The sequence below is a fragment of the Lepidochelys kempii genome, chromosome 27 (genome assembly GCF_965140285.1).
Source record: "Lepidochelys kempii isolate rLepKem1 chromosome 27, rLepKem1.hap1, whole genome shotgun sequence".
NCBI classification, from domain to species: Eukaryota; Metazoa; Chordata; order Testudines; family Cheloniidae; genus Lepidochelys; species Lepidochelys kempii.
In genome coordinates, this window is record NC_136406.1 from 14,358,681 (window position 1) to 14,378,798 (window position 20,118).

Consider the following 20,118-nt stretch of genomic DNA (forward strand, 5'->3'; position numbering starts at 1 on the left):
TTCTTATCCCACACTCCCCCAAAGGATGAATCACTCCAGTGGCTCTCTGTGATTCTCTGTTCACGTGTGGCAACCACAGGAATATATGGAAACAGGCAATTGGGTATTCAGCTGCCACGCTGCAGAACAGCGACTTTTGAGAAAGCCATGTATGAACATTCAACCTGTTGCACCATGGGCTGAAACAGCCTGTGATAAAACAACGGGAAGGCTACATGTGGTTATAATATGCTAAGTGAACCAACTTGATACGAAATATCAAAGTGTGATTGTCCCCAGTGACGCATTGAAATATTCTTCGCAAGCATGGCTCGCTAAGCAATGCCCTCCATTTCAGCTTTACCTAAACCCCAAAGTTTGTTCAGACTAAGACAAGTCCAATCGTTATTCGTTAATTTGGAATTCACAGCGGCCACATCAGTCCCAACTCACTGATCTGGTATTAACACCGTGGATTTACAAAGTAATTCCACCGCAATTCAATTATCTTTGTTATTTTAAAATGTGCCAGCTCCAATCCGGTAATACTTGAAGAGAAGCAGCCGCCTGCCCTTGTAGTTAAGGCAGTGGGCTGGGAGTAAGGAGACCTGGGTTCTGATCCTGACTTTCAGAATCCTTGGATAAGTCACTGAACCTCATGGCGCCTCAGTTTCCCCATGTGTAAAATGGGGCCGATATAGCTCTACCTCCTGGGGAGACTGCAAGGTTTAATTCATTGTTTGCAAAGACCATGGAGATCTGCTGATGGAAAGCACTAGAGATGGCCAGAGGATTATCCAAACCGTTCTAATATCTTAGCAAACAACCACTGAACAGACAAGTATTTTTCACATCTCTTTTCTCATTGTTGCCAATAAAAGAAATGCACATAAACTGAGGAATCAAACTCTGGACTGCATTTTCACGGCAACGTCAGGTGTGTTACCAAGGGAAAAGAGAACTATTAAAGAGAAAAACCCTGGGAATCAGCAATGAGGAGGAAAGTAAAAGGGCCATTGTCTGGTTAAAATTTGAAAGCAGAAGCTCTTTAAAGCACTGCCCAGTATTTACTCTGTAGCAGCATCAGGGGATGGTACCCACTTACATAAAGTGCTTTGTTGTACCATACAGATGAATGAATAAATAATGTTACATGCTGCCTATCATTTGTAAATTGCAATGGAGCGAAGAGACTGATACTCTCACTGCATTTGTTGAAAGCCTGATCCTGGACAAAGCAGATACTGAGGGCTGTGTGTAGAAGTGCAAAGTGAAAGGCGATGACCCAGGTGGGGGGTGCAGCAGACCCTCAATTCTGCGTTAATAAGAGGCGCCGCTTGCAGCTTCCAAGTTATCCTGCCTAGTAGGAGGGAACTACTAAATCGCCTCTCCTGAGACATACCCTTTTCAGCCCTTTTTTATCCTGCGCCATGGTGAGAGCTGTCAAGCCATAATCTGCTTGTTCTAGCACAGAGCTCAGAAAGGGTGACAAAGGCAGCATTACAGTGCTGTTCAGAGCCACAGAGGTATCCAAAGCCAATGGCTGCAAGGAAAAGTGTATGTATGAACTGCTCCCTGACGGGAGGCAAAAAGATTTCAGCCTGACCTTTGCCTACTCCTGGCTCTCCGCAGTGGCTTTACCTGGTACAGCCCTTTCGACTGACAGGTGTGATTTGCACTGAGGCTACTCCAACGCTCATTCAAAGCACGCCCTGCCCCACAGAACAGCGCCTCAGCGTCAACGTCTAAGGGAAGAGTCCTTCGCTGGCAGCCTCCTCCCCAAGCCAGCTGCACTCACTGGACGCCGCCACCAGCTTTTGGATACTGAGTTGAGGGTCAGCAGAGAACAGCCATTACACATGAACGGGGTGTGATTTTATTCTGGATGGCACTGGATCACAGCTCAACTCTTCATGAGTGCCAGGCATAGCCCGGCACCACATCTAAAGCCAGTGGAATGATGTGATCAGACATTTAGACACTGCAAAAAGAAAAGGAGGACTTGTGGCACCCTAGAGACTAACAAATTTATTTGAGCATGAGCTTTCGTGAGCTACAGCTCACTTCATCGGATGTTGTAGCTCACGAAAGCTCATGCTCAAATAAATTGGTTAGTCTCTAAGGTGCCACAAGTCCTCCTTTTCTTTTTGCAAATACAGACTAACACGGCTGCTACTCTGAAACCTGTCTTTATAAAGAGTTACTTATGCTTCATAGCTCCCTTGAAAGGAGGGCATTACAATCCCATACTGAACATGGGAAGTGACTTGCCCTGAGATGACAGGGCCACCAGAGGATCATTACCTTACGAAGTGATCAACAGAATAAAGAGCTGAACAGGTGTTTCTAGTCCCTGCTGTTCACAAGCTATTTGCCTCTGAAAGTATGTCAGGTCTCCACTGGTCCCTCATTCTTGGCACCAGTCCAGGATTGAATATAGCAAATCCCAGACCTTCGAGTAGTGTAACCCGCACACCTTGTTACTATAACAGATAGCTGCCATATTTTACATCCTTTTTTAGGATTTGAAGGACAGGAAAAAAACCTATTGCCCTCACATTGCCTTTGAAAGCTCAAGTCAGAACCATTACTACTGGTTTTCAGTGCATCCATCTTTTCCTACCAAGTCACAAGAACGTAAGAGCTGACCTACTGGGTCAGATCAAGGTCCATCTTGCCCAAGATCCTGTCTCTGGCAGTGGCCTGCACCAAAGCTTCCGGGGGAGTGTATAGAACAGGGCAACTATAGAGCGATCCACCCAGTCTTCCACTCCCAGCTTCTGGCAGTCAGAGGTTTAGGGTCACCTTGAGCACAGACTTGCACCCCTGACCATCCTGGCTAATAGCCATTGAACTCTAAAAGTCCCCCCCAAAAAGACCAACCAACCATGTGTCTTCCAAAGGGCCTGTTAAGCATAGTCCTCTTAGAGGAGTGAGACACTAGATGTTAAATATTGACCAAATAAAAGTGGAACTACAAAGGCATGCTACAGTACGTACGTATTTATACTGCTCTCATCGCCATAGTACCTGAGTGCCTTCCAACAGCGCATTAAACAAGGTGACTAACATCTGTCATGTCTGTTCTCTCATCCGCTCCCCAGGGAGAGGAGCGTGTGCAGACGCACGTTACTATGAATTTGTGTCACAGAAAGCAAAATCAAAGAACTGTGCACTTGGCACAGAAGGTGGCGAGGTTTGTGATGGTCCCTGGCTCCTGGGGCAGTTCATTCTAGTGTGTTGGGCCAGCCCCCGAGAAAGTTGTCTCCTGCACAGATGAGCTTTACCCTTATTGTAGAAACTCCCTTTGTGCCAGAGGAGTGAAGTTATCAGCTACAGTCTTTATCTCACAGTTTTAGGTGATCTTTTAGATGTCTCCTGGGCCCAGGAGTCAAGAACCAAAACTTTGAACCTGACTCAATATTCTGTGGGAAGCCAGTGGAGAGAGAAGGGAACAGATTTGATGTGTTGGCTGTAGCATGGCATCCCTAACCTGTTTGCCAGAAGCTGGGAACGGGTGACAGGGGATGGATCACTTGATGATTCCCTGTTCTGTTCATTCCCTCTGGGGCATCTGGCACTGGCCACTGTCAGAAGACAGGACACTGCGCTAGATGGACCTTTGGTCTGACCTGGTATGGCCATTCTTATGTTCGCTAAAGAGACACTGGGATTCACCTTTCAGTCAGTGCATTTGCTGACTAATCTAATCCCATCCGTTTACATTATAGCTACTGTCCTAGACCATAAGCACTCAGGGCAGGGATGTCTTCATATCCGTTTGTAAAATGCCTGGCACACTGTTGGCCCTCTACAAGTTGTTTCCCACCATTCTCCTCCCCTCATCTCCTCCCACCAAAAAGACCTTTTAGAAGAAATCTGTTCTTGGGCAGTCTTGAAAAATAAATGGTCACTTTACATGGCCCATTATGCCTTTTTAAATTGCCATTGAACTTTCTATTCCCATTCCAGGCAAGACCACAGCAAAGTAAAGACTCAAATGGGACACTCAACGCCCCCAGCCCTGTCAGTAAAGGAGTGCCAGTAAGAGGGGCATACCCTGCTGCTGCTGCTGCCCATTCTGTACCTGGTCTGTTGTATTTTTGCCAGGGTTTAGTCAATCTGGCATCAATCCCCTTCCCCAGAATCCTATTGTAAATTCAGATTTAAATAGGATGACACATGCCAGTCATCATCATGATCAATTTAAAACAAAACCCATCAGATACATGAGAATCTGGAGGGCAGATTATAGAATTTAGCAGCAGGTCACACTTTAGATCGAACTATTTGACAATGTCTCAGACGGAAAAGTCACCGCAACAAGGAGCAAATGCTTCTGGTTTCACCTGAGTGCAAGCACAATACCACCAACTAGGACATGCAATATCCTCCTTTGTACAAGATAAAATAAAAACGGCTTGTATTGCTCTGTAAATACACAAGCGGGGCAAGCGGGGGTATTCTTTAGTGCCTTGAATTCTTGGACAGCAGTAATCAATAGGATTCTAGGTTTATTTGCAGTGGGTAATTCATCCTTATTAGCAAGGGTGATTTCTTATTGAATAAGACACATCAATATTCTGTGCAGTTCAGAGCCAGCTGTTCTCAGGATAAACAGGAAAAGCATAATTTCATTTCAAAACCTGATTCTAGCCTCAAAGTGGCAATTACCATTAGTAAATTGATGGGACAACACAATTTGTTTACAAACAAGATCCAACTGACAGAGTATCCAAGTCTATTCTCCAGGATTCTTTAGAGCAGGAATTTTCTCAGAAAATAAAAATACTTTGTTCCCCTCTAGTGCCTTTCAGCCAGGGAACGCAAACTGCTTTGCAAGCATTAATCAAGCTCCACGACACCCTCATGAGGTAGGTAAAGGATAGATGTAGGGATCGCTTTCATCAGCGCTGAGATTTGACCGCATCTGGAGCAGAATACAACCACTCAACAGAAGACTGTAATACAGTGCAATGGTTTAGGACAGAAAGTGAAGAAGAATACTGTACACAATTGAAACCCTAAGTGTGGGTTGGTTTGAGAAAATAAGAGTTTTTGTGAACTGAAGTGTGATTAATTAGACTGATTATGCCATGGAACTCTTCGTAACCATTAGCAGTAAGTTTTGGTTCTGCAGCTCATCCCAGAGATGGAACCTCCTACAGGAAAACAGCCCCGAGCACCAACCTTGGATATTATTTCATTACTGATTAAGGGACAAGCATCTCCTAGTAACACTGAACATACCTCATCCCAAAGCACCTCAGAGATCTCCACTGACCTGGCCCAACCTTGAATAGCTTGTGAGCTGTGATGGAATCACAGCCCAGTGTGCTAAGGTTGCAGGCCATGAGATCACCCAGTCCAGTTTTTCTGATGTAACTTAGGTACTTATATGGCCCCGATCAGAGAAGCTGTCTCACAGTCTTTAACGTATTTATCCTCTCAAGCCCCCTGTGAAACAGGTAAGAGCTATTATTTCCATTTTTATAGATGGAGAACTGAAGTACAGAAAAACTAAGTGACTTACCAAAGGTCACAAAGTCAATCTGTGGCAGAGTGAGGAACGGAACCATGGTCAGTATCCAGCCCACTGGACTATTTCTCCCCTCATTATCTCAAGAGAAGGTTACAAAATACATTCTGTTGCAACTTGGGGTCACAGTATGGCAAAGGTCGTTGATGCTGGTTACCAATCCTGTTGCCATACACGGCACTCACTAAAGGTCAATTACAGCCCCGGAAGAAACCATCAACATTAGGGATGTGACGAATAATGGCACATGGTAGGTTGAGTGCATCAGTTTAGTGGACTTCAAAACAATATGTAGCAGATGCATCTCTGTGGCCAGAATTTATATAGCACACCAAAAATAACGTATGCTGCAAATCCCAGTTTTACTATTTGGAATGAATACCAAATAGCTGTCTTCTGTACTGGCTGAGCACAAAATCCCAATAATCCTGTGAGATTGGGTGGTGCTTCATTCAATAAATGGAGATTCAAGAAGAGAGAATGCTGCCATTAGCAAGATCCACAGAGACAGCATCACAAATATACAGATTTAAATGGCGGTGCACCTGCTTACACCAGATCAAAAGCCAGCCCTTTGTTCCCACCAAACACCACAGATCTACAGCTACCATCTCACTGAACAAAGGCTAACTTGATCCGCACAGACATGGCTGTCTGTTCAACATGTAGAAACAGGGAGAGACACTCACCACCACTGGCAAACACTAGAATCCTGTCATCTGGTATAACCAATACCTTACAGTGAGAACTATGGTCTCACCACTTGTACAGAACACTGCTGATTCATGAAGTGTAGCTGTCCCCTCCAAGAATGTCATCACAATTCAACATTTTCACCCCCCATCTTGGTGTTCCCCTCCTCCACCCCTTACACAAACACTTTCAATCAGGTCACCTTCCTCTGTAGCATAGGGCACGGGTCACTTAAAGGAGCAGAGAATCCACCAGTAAGTCTTTAAACCACAATTTGAGGACTTCAATAGCTCATAGGTGAGAGGTTTTTCGGAGGAGTGGGTGGGTGAAATTCTGTGGCCTGCGTTGTGCAGGAGGTCAGACTAGATGATCATAATGGTCCCTTCTGACCTAAATATCTATGAAAAGGTTATGAAGTGATATGCAGGAGGGACACTAAATGTACAGCCAGCAATGAGAAGTCTGAATCTTCTGTTCTCCCCGAAAAGCCACGACAAGCCCACAAAGGATGCCATCTTTAAAATGGTTTAATTCTTCAATGCAACTCATGAGCCATTCACAAATGGGACTCAACCTTTCTGGCTCGCTCTTTTTCTCCTATTTGCACAACTTTACACACTTTTTGGAGGGGTGGGGAGGAAGGAAGGCAAGAACAAGCTTCCTCCCCCCCACTGCAGATTCAGCTGCCAACAATCATTATTGTTGGTCCTGTCTACACAGGGCCACAAAGTATCAAAATACAGTCAAAAACCAGTTCAGACCCACTCAATTTAAATTTGGTTTAGCACAGTCAGTATGGATGAAGACAGACAGTGTTAAAGCGAGTTATAGCCTGAACTGATGTAAAAAATAACTCCCAATCTGCACGCACTAATATCTCCACACACGTCATCTACTTTTGCCCACCATCCACTGTGTTTGCATCAGCTGCTAGTAAGCCTGTTTAACCACAAGGGAGGCCTAGCTGTTACCAGAATAAATTAATGGACCCCAGGGTGTATCTTTACAAAACAAGCAGACAGATTGCATAAAATGGTTGTTTGTCTGATTTGTCCATGGAACAGTTTGGCCCAACTAAAACTATTTTTGACACAACCCTCACAATCACGATTGTACCAACATATTCTGGCACTCCCAAAGGGTTTATCCAATAGGGACATGTATTCTATAGCTCTCAAGTTCATCCTTTGCAGCAAAATGGGCTCCAGAATGTAAGCTTCTAAAAAAAAATGTCTCTAGCCCTTACAGTTGCAAAGATAACCTTGAAAATATACTTAAACTTTAGAGAGCACACAGCCTGAATAGGAGGGGTGAGGTGTGACCCACCTGATTCATCTCAAGAAGCAGTTAACTCTGAAACCTACAGACAGCAGTGACATTGCCAACACCGTGAACTCTCACTGCTGACTACTGAAGCAAACCTTCAGTCATTTTTTTTATTCCACAGTTACAAAATAAATGCCACAGGGCTACTGGAACAATATTATTCATTTTTATGTTTCATAAAAACCTCTTAAAAAAAACATTTGGAGTTGTTGCAGAATTTCCTCTCCAGTGCCTCAGAGACCATGGCCCTTGGAGCAGAAGTCAGATTCTGCTTGCCATATTATGGGGCCTTGCCTATGAGCAGGAGCTTCCGGTACATTTTCAGGCGAGAGACAATGCACCGTAGGGTGGAATTAAGAAGATTGGTGGGGCTAGTACAGCTGCAAAGCTTGTGGCTTCCTGTTCACACTGGCTGGTTTCAGCAGAATCTGAGACAGCGTGCCAACCAGTACCACCAGTGCCCAGTACGGCATCCTGGACAATTGCTGTGCTTGGATGCAAGCCTAGTACATTGGAATACTAGGTCTGTTCCGATAACTTTGGATAGGAAGATAGGACTCCACACACGACCTATAACTTCCTGGGGACAATCCCTTCAGATTTCTAACCAAGCCTTTGGAACAACCAAAGGAGAGACTGGGTTGCAGACAATCCTTCCTACATATTATACCATGCCCAGTTCAGGCTGGGACAGGGCTTTGGAACTTGAGGTAGAACTGTGGCATAAATACACTGGCAGTGGACGTGATCAGTAAAACATAACTATATGCCTCACTATCTAGTTTCAGGCCTTTGACTTAAGGAGCTCTCAGTAAGCACATGGACCAATTGGGCAACCATGCACTAGGCAGTGACAAGACTCTCTCAAAGCATTACCCTCACTCCAGTTTCTGTAATTTGTCATCCTAAGAGCTGGGCAGACTTCTTTTCTAATTGTAAAGTAGAAAAGGTGCTTTCCTGTCAATATTTGTTCAGGGTTGGCCAATTACGCACAGGTTCGACAGTTCTTTTTCATTTGCAATGAGCCTTGTTCACAGACAGTTGCTGTATGATAAGAATTGGCCTAATCTATTTGTTTGCAGCACATAAGTGATTCCACCTCATATACAAATAACTCTGTGATGCCCTACTCCGAGGACTCCTCAAACACAGGCTTGCATGACCAACTGCTCGTTAGTAAAGCAAATAAAAATAATTTAGACTATGATCTGCTTTACACAATGGTGGAGCTGGGCTCCAACTCTTTTAGCTTCACCTAAATGCCTTCTCAGCAACAAGGCCAGTCGCAACAGAGTAAAATCAAAAATAATTGCCAATTCATTAGGAAATCACAGATATTTGTCAGAGGGTGGGGGGGGTCACAACTGATGTTTTCTAAACCCTTTTCTGGCTCTACAGAATGCAGCTTTGCAGTTTCTGGCAGCAGTTTCATTATGATATATGTTTGATATAATCACGTTATTAGCTTGGTGTTCGCACCAAACTTTCGCCTTGCCTCCCGTTCTCTGAGTAAATTCTTCACAGCCAACTGTTCTGAGCCTTAATAGATTCCATTGCAACGTAACAATTCAAGGTTTGAAAAATTTTCCAAATTCGTACCAGCCAACGGCCAATAAAAAAGGGACCAGGGCCACCAAGAAGTTCCAAGTGGCAACTGCTCCAGTGACTATGAGGCAGCAAGTGAAACTGACAAGAATCTTTGTTAATTTCACTGCTTCTGAAGGGGTTGCTAATGACAGCAGTGAAGCTGACAGAAGTCTTGTTAATTTCATTAGATTGCTTCTTGGCAAAGTTCTGAGCAGCAGCAGAAACTCCTGAGCATCTTTTGACTCAGGAAGACAACATGCATCGGGTCATATTTGCGAGGTTTTATTCACCACCATATGGGCTAGAAAGCTTTATTAATAATAATAATCAGCAAATCAAGTTCTGCAGGAATGGATGGCTTAGGCCCTTTCACTCCATGAGAAGGAATAATGTTTTCCCAGCCCTGAAAAGGAGTACATTAAATTTGAAGTGAGGACGGGAGGAGAGAAAGGTTTCTGGATTTCCATGATCACAAGATTATACTAGGATGATGGATTTCAGATCTTTAACTGCTGCCATGGCAGTTTACCTGCCACAGCCATGAGGCAGTCATTTCCAATCCATCCCATCCCATCCGGGTAGATGAGGAGAATGGTGCAAGATTTTGGGTGCAATCACAGAAGCTGAAGGAAGAAGTTTACTGAGTAAGGTATGAAGCTGTCAGAAGCAGGATCCAAAGAAGACTGTGACAGGTAAGGAGCTCAGAGTGCTTCAGAGATATTCATATCAACCCCTCCAGCTTCCACCTGAGGTAGGTGTCACTACATCCTCCATGGGAAATCTATGGCCCCCAATGCCCTGGGACATGGCCCCCAGATTGTCAATATCCAGCGCGGGCTCCAAAGTTTGGGGTGAGGGTTTCCACGGCAAGAATGAATGGGAACAAGATCCTGGCATCTCCTCCTTGTGCATCTGACCCTACCATGAGGATGCTAAGGCTGGCTCTGTGGTTTCCTAGCATTAGGGGAATCTCCAATATGTGTGGGAGGGGAGGGGCCAAGAGTCCTTCCTGGCTAACCACACTACAGTAGATTCCCACACAGGGATGTAGAGGGTTACGAGGATCTTCGGGAATGGGAGGGCCGGAGAGACAGAGTCTCCCAAGATCTCACCGTGTAGCTGGGCTCTCACAGAGAGGATGGGGATCCCAGGGTGATGCAGGGGGGCCCTCTGGGGTTTTTCCACCATGTTGCTACCCCCCTAAGCAGGACCTCCTGGTTCCAAGGAGATGGGGGGGCCCTGTCATTGGGCTGAGAGGTATCAGAGCCCTGAGGGGATGGGGAAACAACTGGGGACGGGCTCCGAGACCCGAGTCATAAGTGCCCAAGGAAAGGGGGGGGCGGAGGGTTCCTGGGGTGCAGGTACCTGAGGGGCAAGGGGTGGGAGTGTCCAGGGTGGGGGGCCTGATCCCAGGGGATGGAAGACGTCCCGGAGGCAGAGAGGTGCTTGGGGTCCCTTCACCATGGGGTTGTCCCCCAGCATGAGGGACGCTGAGAGCCCGGGGATCAGGGTGCCCTGGGGAAGGGGGAGTACCCTCAGAGGAATGGGGAAAAGCCCCCCGACCGCCATAGTAGGGTCTCCTCACCATATTGTTGCCCCCCACCCCGTGAGGGAACTGTGGGGAGGGCCCGGGGGGGGGGGGCTGTGGTCTCCTCACTGGGGGGGGTCCCCAAGGGAATGGATGGGGGCCCCGATCCCGAGATCTCCTCCCGTGCGGCTCCCCCCCAACGAGCGCGGGCTCGGAGGCCCAGGGGTCCCGCGGTGGGGGGGGGGGGGGAGGGCCCCGATCCCGGGCTCGCCTCACCGTGTGGTTGGCCCCCCACATGAGGACGCTGAGCAGCGGCTCCGAGGCCCGGAACAGCTTCACCTTCTGACACACGAAGTGCTTCTTCTTGGTCTTGGTCTTGCTGGCGCTGAGCGCGGCCCCCAGCGCCGCCCCGGCGCCCCCCGCCGACGAGCCCCCGGCGCAGTTCGAGGCCATGGCGGATCCGCCCCCCTCCCCCTTCCCTAGCAGCGCCTCCGCATGGTTCCGCCCCGGCCCGTTACACGCCCCCCCCTCACCCCCAAACAGTGGTTCCGCCCGAACCCCTACACCCTCCGCCCGATGGAGCCGTCCGCCCCCGCCAGCTCGCTCCGGCCCGTTCGCGTCTTCCTCCCCCCACAATGGTGCCGTCCGCCCCGCTGGCTGCCCCTCCTGCCCGTCCCTGCAGTGGTTCGCTCCACCGCGAAGGAGGAGCCGCTCCGGCCGGCCGAGCCCGCTCCGGCTCCTGCACTAAGGAGGCGCCAAGATGGCGGAGGTCTGAGGAGGAGGGGAGTGGGATGTACCATTCCCCACACTGGCAAGGGGTACTGAGGGCAGGAGTGTAAGGAGGGAGAGCCACTGCCTGGTCCCGGGTTAGGCCCGGACGGGTTCCCCTAGGAAGACCTAAGGATACGTCAGACATGCTGGGCTGACAGGGGAACCGCGAGAACGGGCGAGGTAGAGAAGGGGCGTGGAAAAAATATCTCCCTCCTCCTCTCGCCCATGATGGTCTCGCCCAATTTGAGTGACGTATTGCGTCAGGCCCCGCCCTGCCCGACTGTAGCCAATAAGCAGCGAGGCGCCTGGAATTATGAATGGCCTGCTATCTTATGTCACACACACTCTTAAAGGGCGAGCGAAAGGGGCACAGCTGCACATGGGGGGTGGCGCTTGGCAGCTTCCTCCCGCCTCATCTTCCACGTGCCCCGCCAGGGGTCCCCCTAGCTTCCCCCTCCAAGATCCCCGCGTTGGAAGCGGGAGACCTAGGAGCTGCAACTCTGCTCCCCCTCCAGCCTGCAGAGAGGGAAGCATGTCAGGTTCCCCCAGGGGAAGCTTTCTTCAAATCCAAGTGCAGTATAAAGACAGGGGCCAAAGGGCAAAATACCTGTGGCTTTTCAGAGAGGCAGAGGGTAAGCCCAGTCATAGGAACTACAAGGAGGGAAACATCTGTAGTTTGTTAGCCAGCTCTGACTATTTAATAAGGACAGCTGGTTGGTTTATTTCCTTACCTGAGGATAAGGATTTAAGGTCACTGGCTAGTCATTTAGTGTAAATCTCATTAATGCTTGAGGAGACCGAGAATTTGTTGGTATGGCCTTTTTCAATCACTCTGTGCAATTCTAATTCTTTCTCCCGAATTACAGCTTTTTCTACTAGTGCCTCCTATTGTTTCTGTGACAAAAGTGGTTATGAGCCAAACACACAGCTGTAAAAGAGGCCACACAACATTTAATAGAACCCATTGCTGTAACACAACAAGGATGAAAGATTTGCAGGGGCAATGTACGAGGGCAGGAGTGAGAAATACTGTGTCTTTTAGGTATAATTTTAAAAGTTGCTTAAAGTAAATGGGTTCATTTCTGACTCCCATTTGCACTAATTTTAGAATAACCCAGCAGTAAGTGACTACAGAGCAATAATCATCTGCCAAAGGAAAACATTTTATAGAGCGTGGTCAATTCAAAGAGAGTATTTAAATCAGCTTTGCAAAACTGTCATGAAAATTTGCTCTCTCAGATACAAAGTATATTTGCCTGACCTCACAGAATCATAGAAGGTTAGGGTTGGAAGGGACCTCAGGAGGTCATCTAGTCCAACCCCCTGCTTGAAGCAGGACTAAGCCCCAATTTTTGCCCCAGATCCCTAAAATGGCCCCCTCAAGGATTGAACTCACAACCCTGGGTTTAGCAGGCCAATGGTCCAACTACTGAGCTATCCCTCCCCCCAACCTCTCATAAAATGTAGAAAAACCCTAATTAAATGTCTCACATTGCTACCCTCAGCCTCCAAATAATGCCCCTTCCACCCATGAACACACAATTGTGTCACTCAGCATTGCAAAGGTTTTTGCCTGCTTATCAGAACAACAGTTTTATTTGTGGATGTAAAATACTCATTTTCAACATAATGGGGGAAGGGACATTTTTATGATGGTTTTCCATGGCTGCTGTAACCTACTGCACTAATTGCTAATTGGCCCCAACTCATGAATTGACAATGCTCTCTGCAATTAGAATCTGACTCATTTCCAGAAAAGAGGGTTAGGAACAAGAAAAAGCCTAGTCAGATATACACACCTGTACCTATGCCCATTACTCTGCATATATGTACAAAATCCCAGAGAAATATTTTATTCTATTACCTGCATCTTGTTTGAGTTTTGCTTCAGTTTATTTTTCCTTTCACTCAAGTCTCCGCCTTGCTGACACGTCATTCAAACCTGTGAGCAATTCGGCACATTTCTACAGATATTTCACAGATTAGTTTGGCTGAAACTAACTCCATACACCCTCCTTGCCTATTCCCAAACTGGTGATACTGAATACTAATCAAGCTAAGTCTGTCTCTGGTGTCACTTCACAGAAGTTAGCAGAGTAACTCCACAGGTGAATTTGTTCCCAAGGCCAATTCTACACTATTGATAAAATAGATGCTTTCTCAGGCATCGAAAGAGGTCAACTTGCCCAATTAGTCTAGTAATTAGTTACCAGAAATTTGTGTCTGATAACAGTATTAAAAATGGATGCTGGTTTAGGTAGACAACAGGAAGCAGGATCTGGCAAAATGTTAAAAATAGAATATAAGGGTGGAAGGTGTCTCCAGCAAACAGCTTGGTGCAATTTAATACTCTGGGTACAAATGTATTCACAAAGCTAGAAGGCCAAGGAACTCTGTGCTGATATAGAGAAGGCCAGCTCCCTTTCACAGAGTAAGTATCATTGCAGAAGTCTGTGTAGGTTGTTGGAGGATCCCTCTGTGCATGGGGCAGCTACCCTCTGAGAAGAAGTGTCCTGTGAACTGTTCTGAAAAAGCCCTAGTGAGCCAGCATATCAGCAGGAGGACAGCAAGTTTCATCTCTGCATAAAGTGTTTTTCCAGGGCAGCTGGCGTTCTCTGGATGGAGTGGATGTTGCGTTTGACCCGATCTTCTACAGAGGAAGTGGACGCACTCTCCAGTTTTATGTGGCTGCAGAAGAATTGAATGAGAAAGTAAGTCGGATCATCCTTCTAAATTTTACTCTTTCCAGTAAAGCTTCATTGTTCCTGGACTCTCATGCATGAGCTAGAACAGGAAACAGACTGCTGCTTCCTAATGCAGTCTACACTGGAACATTTGAATGACTATAGTTTAGCTTGTCACGGACTAAGCACCATATATGCAGGACGAACAGGAGGACGTGTGGCACCTTAGAGACGAACCAATTTATCTGAGCATGAGCTTTCGTGAGCTACAGCTCACTTCCTCGGATGCATGCCGTGGAAACTGCAGGGTCAGCGTTGCTCTGTATCGATTTTTAAGAGGTTCCCAATTACTCCTCAACCTTCCAAACAGAACTGTTAATTACCAATGTGTCTGTCACGGGAGATTTGGCTGCTTTCTGAGAAGCATACAAGAGGGAAAAGCAATCTGTCCCCAAACCAGGGCAGTGCTCCTCTGGGAACTCAAATGCTACCGCTCATGCTGCAAATTGCGATGTTAGCTCCAGACAAGAAGGGATAATTGTGAGCCCTGACGAACTACCTTTAAGACTCAAGCCACATTATTAAACAATATCCTAGGCTCCTCCCGCGCCCTCAAGTAACGCGCAAAATTTGTCAACTTGTCTGCTCTGAGAGCAGGAGGGAGGAATCCACCCTCCTCCTTTGGATTCTGCCCAGGAGGATTGTCTGTGGTGACTTTAAGCTACTTTGCACCTTCCCAGTTCTGGGCTGCAACAGCCTCCAGCATAATTCAGACAGTTCATGGGGGCTCCCTGGGCTACAGCACTGTGTACTGTAGCCCTGCCTCATATACCACTCCTGCCACACCCCCTATGCCCAGGTCTGTGAGCGGGTCCTCAGAAAACACCTATACAGCTGTCTTCCTCAGATTCCACACTGAGAGAATCCTTCCCCAGCCACTTTACAATGCTCCAACTCTTACCCAGCATAAAGAGCCTAGAGTGGGGGGGGAGATGATGACACCTCACCCCTTGTGTTCACAGATGCCTCTCTCTCATAACACCCCTTACCCTGCACGGTCTGTTATTTCTAGTTAGGGCCCAATCACACAAGCCCTCTGCACATAGACTCCCACAGGAAGTCTGTGTACAGGGAATTTGTGGGATCAGGCCTTGATATTGCACGTTCTGAGAACAAGGAATTATTCTTTATCCGCTTGTAAAACACATGCGGTTCTATAGTGCTCCACAAATAACTTGCACTGAATGACTAGGCAGCCACTGAAGTCTTGCTCACTTTTTTTTTTTTTTTTTTAGAGAATTAGGTTAAAAAAAACATTTAAACTTCCTTAGTTCTACCGTACAACATGGAATCAGAGAGCAGAGATGGAGAAGCTCCATCAGGTTCTACCTCATCCCATCCTGCAGCCAGTGCAGGATTATTCTCTACAGTGTTTTTGTCGAGTCTAGTTTTAAATGTCTCACCCATTCCCTTGGGGGACTATTCCCTGCGTTTAACTCATCTAGAGGGGTGGGCTGGTGAGACACTCACTGTAGGAATTTCCCATCTCGGGAGCGGAGTTTCTCCAGTTCTTGTTCCCGTTCCTCCTCCTTTCGGTGTTTCCTGACATTGTTTGCTCTCTCCTCTTCCCGCCACTTGGCGTTTTCCAACATTTCCTGACGCTTACGCTCTAGCTCCTCGGCGGAGATCTTTCTGTTGAGAGGCAGAAATAGCGCTGTTCATTATGATCGCTTGCTTCTCCCATCTCCATCTAATGCAGAAGTTATTCATAGCAAGGGACACAATCCACTACATTATTGAACACAGCAATCCCATAGGAGATCTTCCTTGTTTGCTGAGGCTCTGAAGTATGAACATACTTAAGAAGGCCCCTCATTCCTTATAAGACAGAAATGGACAACATCGCCACCCATCTCCTGGATGTTTTCCATAACAGCTGTTTGAGCCTCAAGTTCTTGACAGTTGACACAGCTTTCTTTTGGGCCTTGATTCAGCAAGGTGCTTAAGCACATACTTAAGTGGAATGTCTTTTGATCTTTACTATTTTCCTTCCCTCCATGGCCCAATGAATCCAAGACTTTTTTTTGTTTTTTAAACTGATTGGTAAGAGGACACCAACAAGGGCATCACGTTAGCCTGATGGCCTTGATATAGAAGGCTTCTAGCTACCAGTCTGTGGGATAAAACGACAACTTCACATTCGCCCCCGCAGGCTGGTACATGGCAGCTGAACAACTGGTAGCCAGGAAGAGAACATGCATCACAGTGGGAAGCAGTACGAGATGGTAAAATACAACACACTCGTAAATACCAAACACGGTTTGGACTGTTCACCTGACCTGCTGTTGTCCAGTCCATTCTAGTTAATATAATTATGTTTTTGCATTACTCACGGCCTATTATTTTAGGATCAGCATGGGCAGCTTCCTTATGAAGGTGCCAGATGTGCAACACTTTGCCTACCTAGTATACCCTGAAGCATGCTGTCGTCGGTATCCTTTTTTAGGGGAAGGGCTCCTAGCCCTTTCTTTTTCTTTCCTGTCCACCCTGGTGCTGTACCTGTAACCCAGGAAAGAATTTTTAACAACACATGCACATAATATCAAGTTTCAGAGTAACAGCCATGTTAGTCTGCGTTCGCAAAAAGAAAAGGAGGACTTGTGGCACCTTAGAGACTAACCCATTTATTTGAGCATAAGCTTTCATGAGCTACAGCTCACTTCATCGGATGCATACTGTGCAAAGTACAGAAGATCTTTTTATACACACAAACCATGGAAAAAATGGGTTTTTACCACTACAAAAGGTTTTCTCTCCCCCCACCCCACTCTCCTGCTGGTAATAGCTTATCTAAAGTGATCACTCTCCTTACAATGTGTATGATAATCAAGTTGGGCCATTTTCAGCACAAATCCAGGGTTTAACAAGAACATCTTGGGGGCGGGGGGTAGTAAAAAACAAGGGGAAATAGGTTATCTTGCATAATGACTTAGCCACTCCCAGTTTCTATTCAAGCCTAAGTTAATTGTATCCAATTTGCAAATGAATTCCAATTCAACAATCTCTCGCTGGAGTCTGGTTTTGAAGTTTTTCTGTTGTAATATCTCAACTTTCATGTCTGTAATTGCGTGACCAGAGAGATTGAAGTGTTCTCCAACTGGTTTATGAATGTTATAATTCTTGACATCTGATTTGTGTCCATTTATTCTTTTACGTAGAGACTGTCCAGTTTGACCAATGTACATGGCAGAGGGGCATTGCTGGCACATGATGGCATATATCACATTGGTGGATGTGCAGGTGAACGAGCCTCTGATAGTGTGGCTGATGTTATTAGGCCCTATGATGGTGTCCCCTGAATAGATATGTGGGCACAGTTGGCAACGGGCTTTGTTGCAAGGATAGGTTCCTGGGTTAGTGGTTCTGTTGTGTGGTATGTGGTTGCTGGTGAGTATTGCTTCAGGTTGGGGGACTGTCTGTAGGCAAGGACTGGCCTGTCTCCCAAGATTTGTGAGAGTGTTGGGTCATCCTTCAGGATAGGTTGTAGATCCTTAATAATGCGTTGGAGGGGTTTTAGTTGGGGGCTGAAGGTGATGGCTAGTGGTATTCTGTTATTTTCTTTGTTAGGCCTGTCCTGTAGTAGGTGACTTCTGGGAACTCTTCTGGCTCTATCAATCTGTTTCTTCACTTCCGCAGGTGGGTATTGTAGTTGTAAGAATGCTTGATAGAGATCTTGTAGGTGTTTGTCTCTGTCTGAGGGGTTGGAGCAAATGCGGTTGTATCGCAGAGCTTGGCTGTAGACAATGGATTGTGTGGTGTGGTCAGGGTGAAAGCTGGAGACATGTAGGTAGGAATAGCGGTCAGTAGGTTTCTGGTATAGGGTGGTGTTTATGTGACCATAGTTCATTAGCACTGTAGTGTCCAGGAAGTGGATCTCTTGTGTGGATTGGACCAGGCTGAGGTTGATGGTGGGATGGAAATTGTTGAAATCCATGGTGGAATTCCTCAAGAGCTTCTTTTCCATGGGTCCAGATGATGTCATCAATATAACGCAAGTAGAGTAGGGGTGTTAGGGGATGAGAGCTGAGGAAGCGTTGTTCTAAGTCAGCCATAAAAATGTTGGCATACTGTGGGGCCATGCGGGTACCCATAGCAGTGCTGCTGATTTCAAGGTATACATTGTCCCCAAATGTAAAATAGTTATGGGTAAGGACAAAGTCACAAAGTTCAGCCACCAGATTAGCCGTGACATTATCGGGGATAGTGTTCTTGACGGCTTGTAGTCCATCTTTCTGTGGAATGTTGGTGTAGAGGGCTTCTACATCCATAGTGGCCAGGATGGTGTTATCAGGAAGATCACCGATGGATTGTAGTTTCCTCAGGAAGTCAGTGGTGTCTCGAAGGTAGCTGGGAGTGCTGGTAGCGTAGGGCCTGAGGAGGGAGTCAACATAGCCAGACAATCCTGCTGTCAGGGTGCCAATGCCTAAGATGATGGGGCTTGAATAGAGACTGGGAGTGGCTAAGTCATTATGCAAGGTAACCTATTTCCCCTTGTTTTTTCCTACCCCCCCACCCCGACATTCTTGTTAAACCCTGGATTTGTGCTGGAAATGGCCCAACTTGATTATCATACACATTGTAAGGAGAGTGATCACTTTAGTTAAGCTATTACCAGCAGGAGAGTGGGGTGGGGGGAGAGAGAACCTTTTGTAGTGGTAAACACCCATTTTTTCATGGTTTGTGTGTATAAAAAGATCTTCTGTACTTTCCACAGTATGCATCCGATGAAGTGAGCTGTAGCTCACGAAAGCTTATGCTCAAATAAATTGGTTAGTCTATAAGGTGCCACAAGTACTCCTTTGATTTTTACATAATATCCACATACCTCTAGTCCTTTTCTGTAGCAACCAGATATCTAACAGACCACAAGGACTATCGCTGGCGTTTTGAAATAAGAGCTCTCCTATAGTTCCAGGTACATTATCTGTCACCTTCAGCAGAATGGATGTTCATTTTAAAAATTAATTTTTAGACTTACTTTATTTTCATGGTTTTTTTCTTATAGTTTTATTTTTACCCAACGTAAGTTTTTGCACCGTCAGGGAATAACTAGTATCCAAGGTTTATCAACACTTCATGACTGTGGAAGTAAAGATTCATAACAATAATTGCTTCATATATCATTTTTCAGAGCATCTCGCCATACCAAATACTTTGTTAAAGCCACTGACATCATATTAACCCTCAAAACATATTTTAAAAGGACACTATCCACTTCAAAAAAAAAAAATCACACACTGCCTGAATTTTATTTTATTATTTTTAAAACAAAGAGCCCCTAAAATGACTATAACGGAAAGAGATTCAAGAGGGGAAAAAAGTTCCTCCGGTTGCTTATTTTGTGCATTTGGCTGCACTTTGAGTAAACTTGCTTTCACTGGTTCCCCAAATAGTTGCTCTCCCCTTTTGCTTGTTTGTATGGGTCATTTTTATTCACAGCAACAGGAGGGGGAAAAAAAACTTTTTAAAAGAATACAAAAAAAGTGAGAGTGGCAAGGAGACTGGGGGCTGAAACTATTTTGTAAAAAACAGACGAGATTCTAAATTGTCAATGTCCCTTTAACAATCTATTTTAGGGTTTTCTACGGTCACCCATCATCTTCGTATCTGAGACCCTTCCATGTAACACTGATAGCAAGAGCAAAGTCCTTAGTGGATTTCATGGAGTCTCTGGCAGTTCTCCCTTTATGGGGTCACAACTCTGCTTGGATTCAGGATTTTGATTAAGATTTTATTAAGCTTCCTTTTTGTGGGGAAGGGGTTAATAGGTGTTTAGAAGTAGAAGGGAGTGTCAGTGTTGTGAGAATATTTGGAAAAACTTTCCACCATAAGAATGATTAAATTTAAACAACTTTTCTCTGTAAACTTTAATTCAGGGTGAATCTCACCCTACCCTGTCTCCCCTTGTTCATTTCTGAGATAAAGAGATAATTCAAGGATTACAATTTATT

At 45.9% G+C, this 20,118-nt stretch overlaps 1 protein-coding gene across 2 annotated transcripts in view; it reads right to left on the minus strand.

Annotated features, from left to right (window-relative positions):
* LOC140903958 (phosphatidylinositol 5-phosphate 4-kinase type-2 beta) overlaps positions 1-20,118 on the minus strand; it is a 49,523-nt gene that overhangs the window by 21,851 nt on the left and 7,554 nt on the right. The window contains exon 1 of one of the 2 annotated variants that reach the window (XM_073326011.2): positions 10,929-11,105. The exons of the other annotated variant lie outside the window; for it this stretch is intronic. Within the exon in view, the coding sequence (XP_073182112.1) occupies positions 10,929-11,105 (177 nt within the window). Of the gene's footprint in view, positions 1-10,928; positions 11,106-20,118 lie in introns of those variants that run through there. 2 annotated transcript variants of the gene reach the window in all.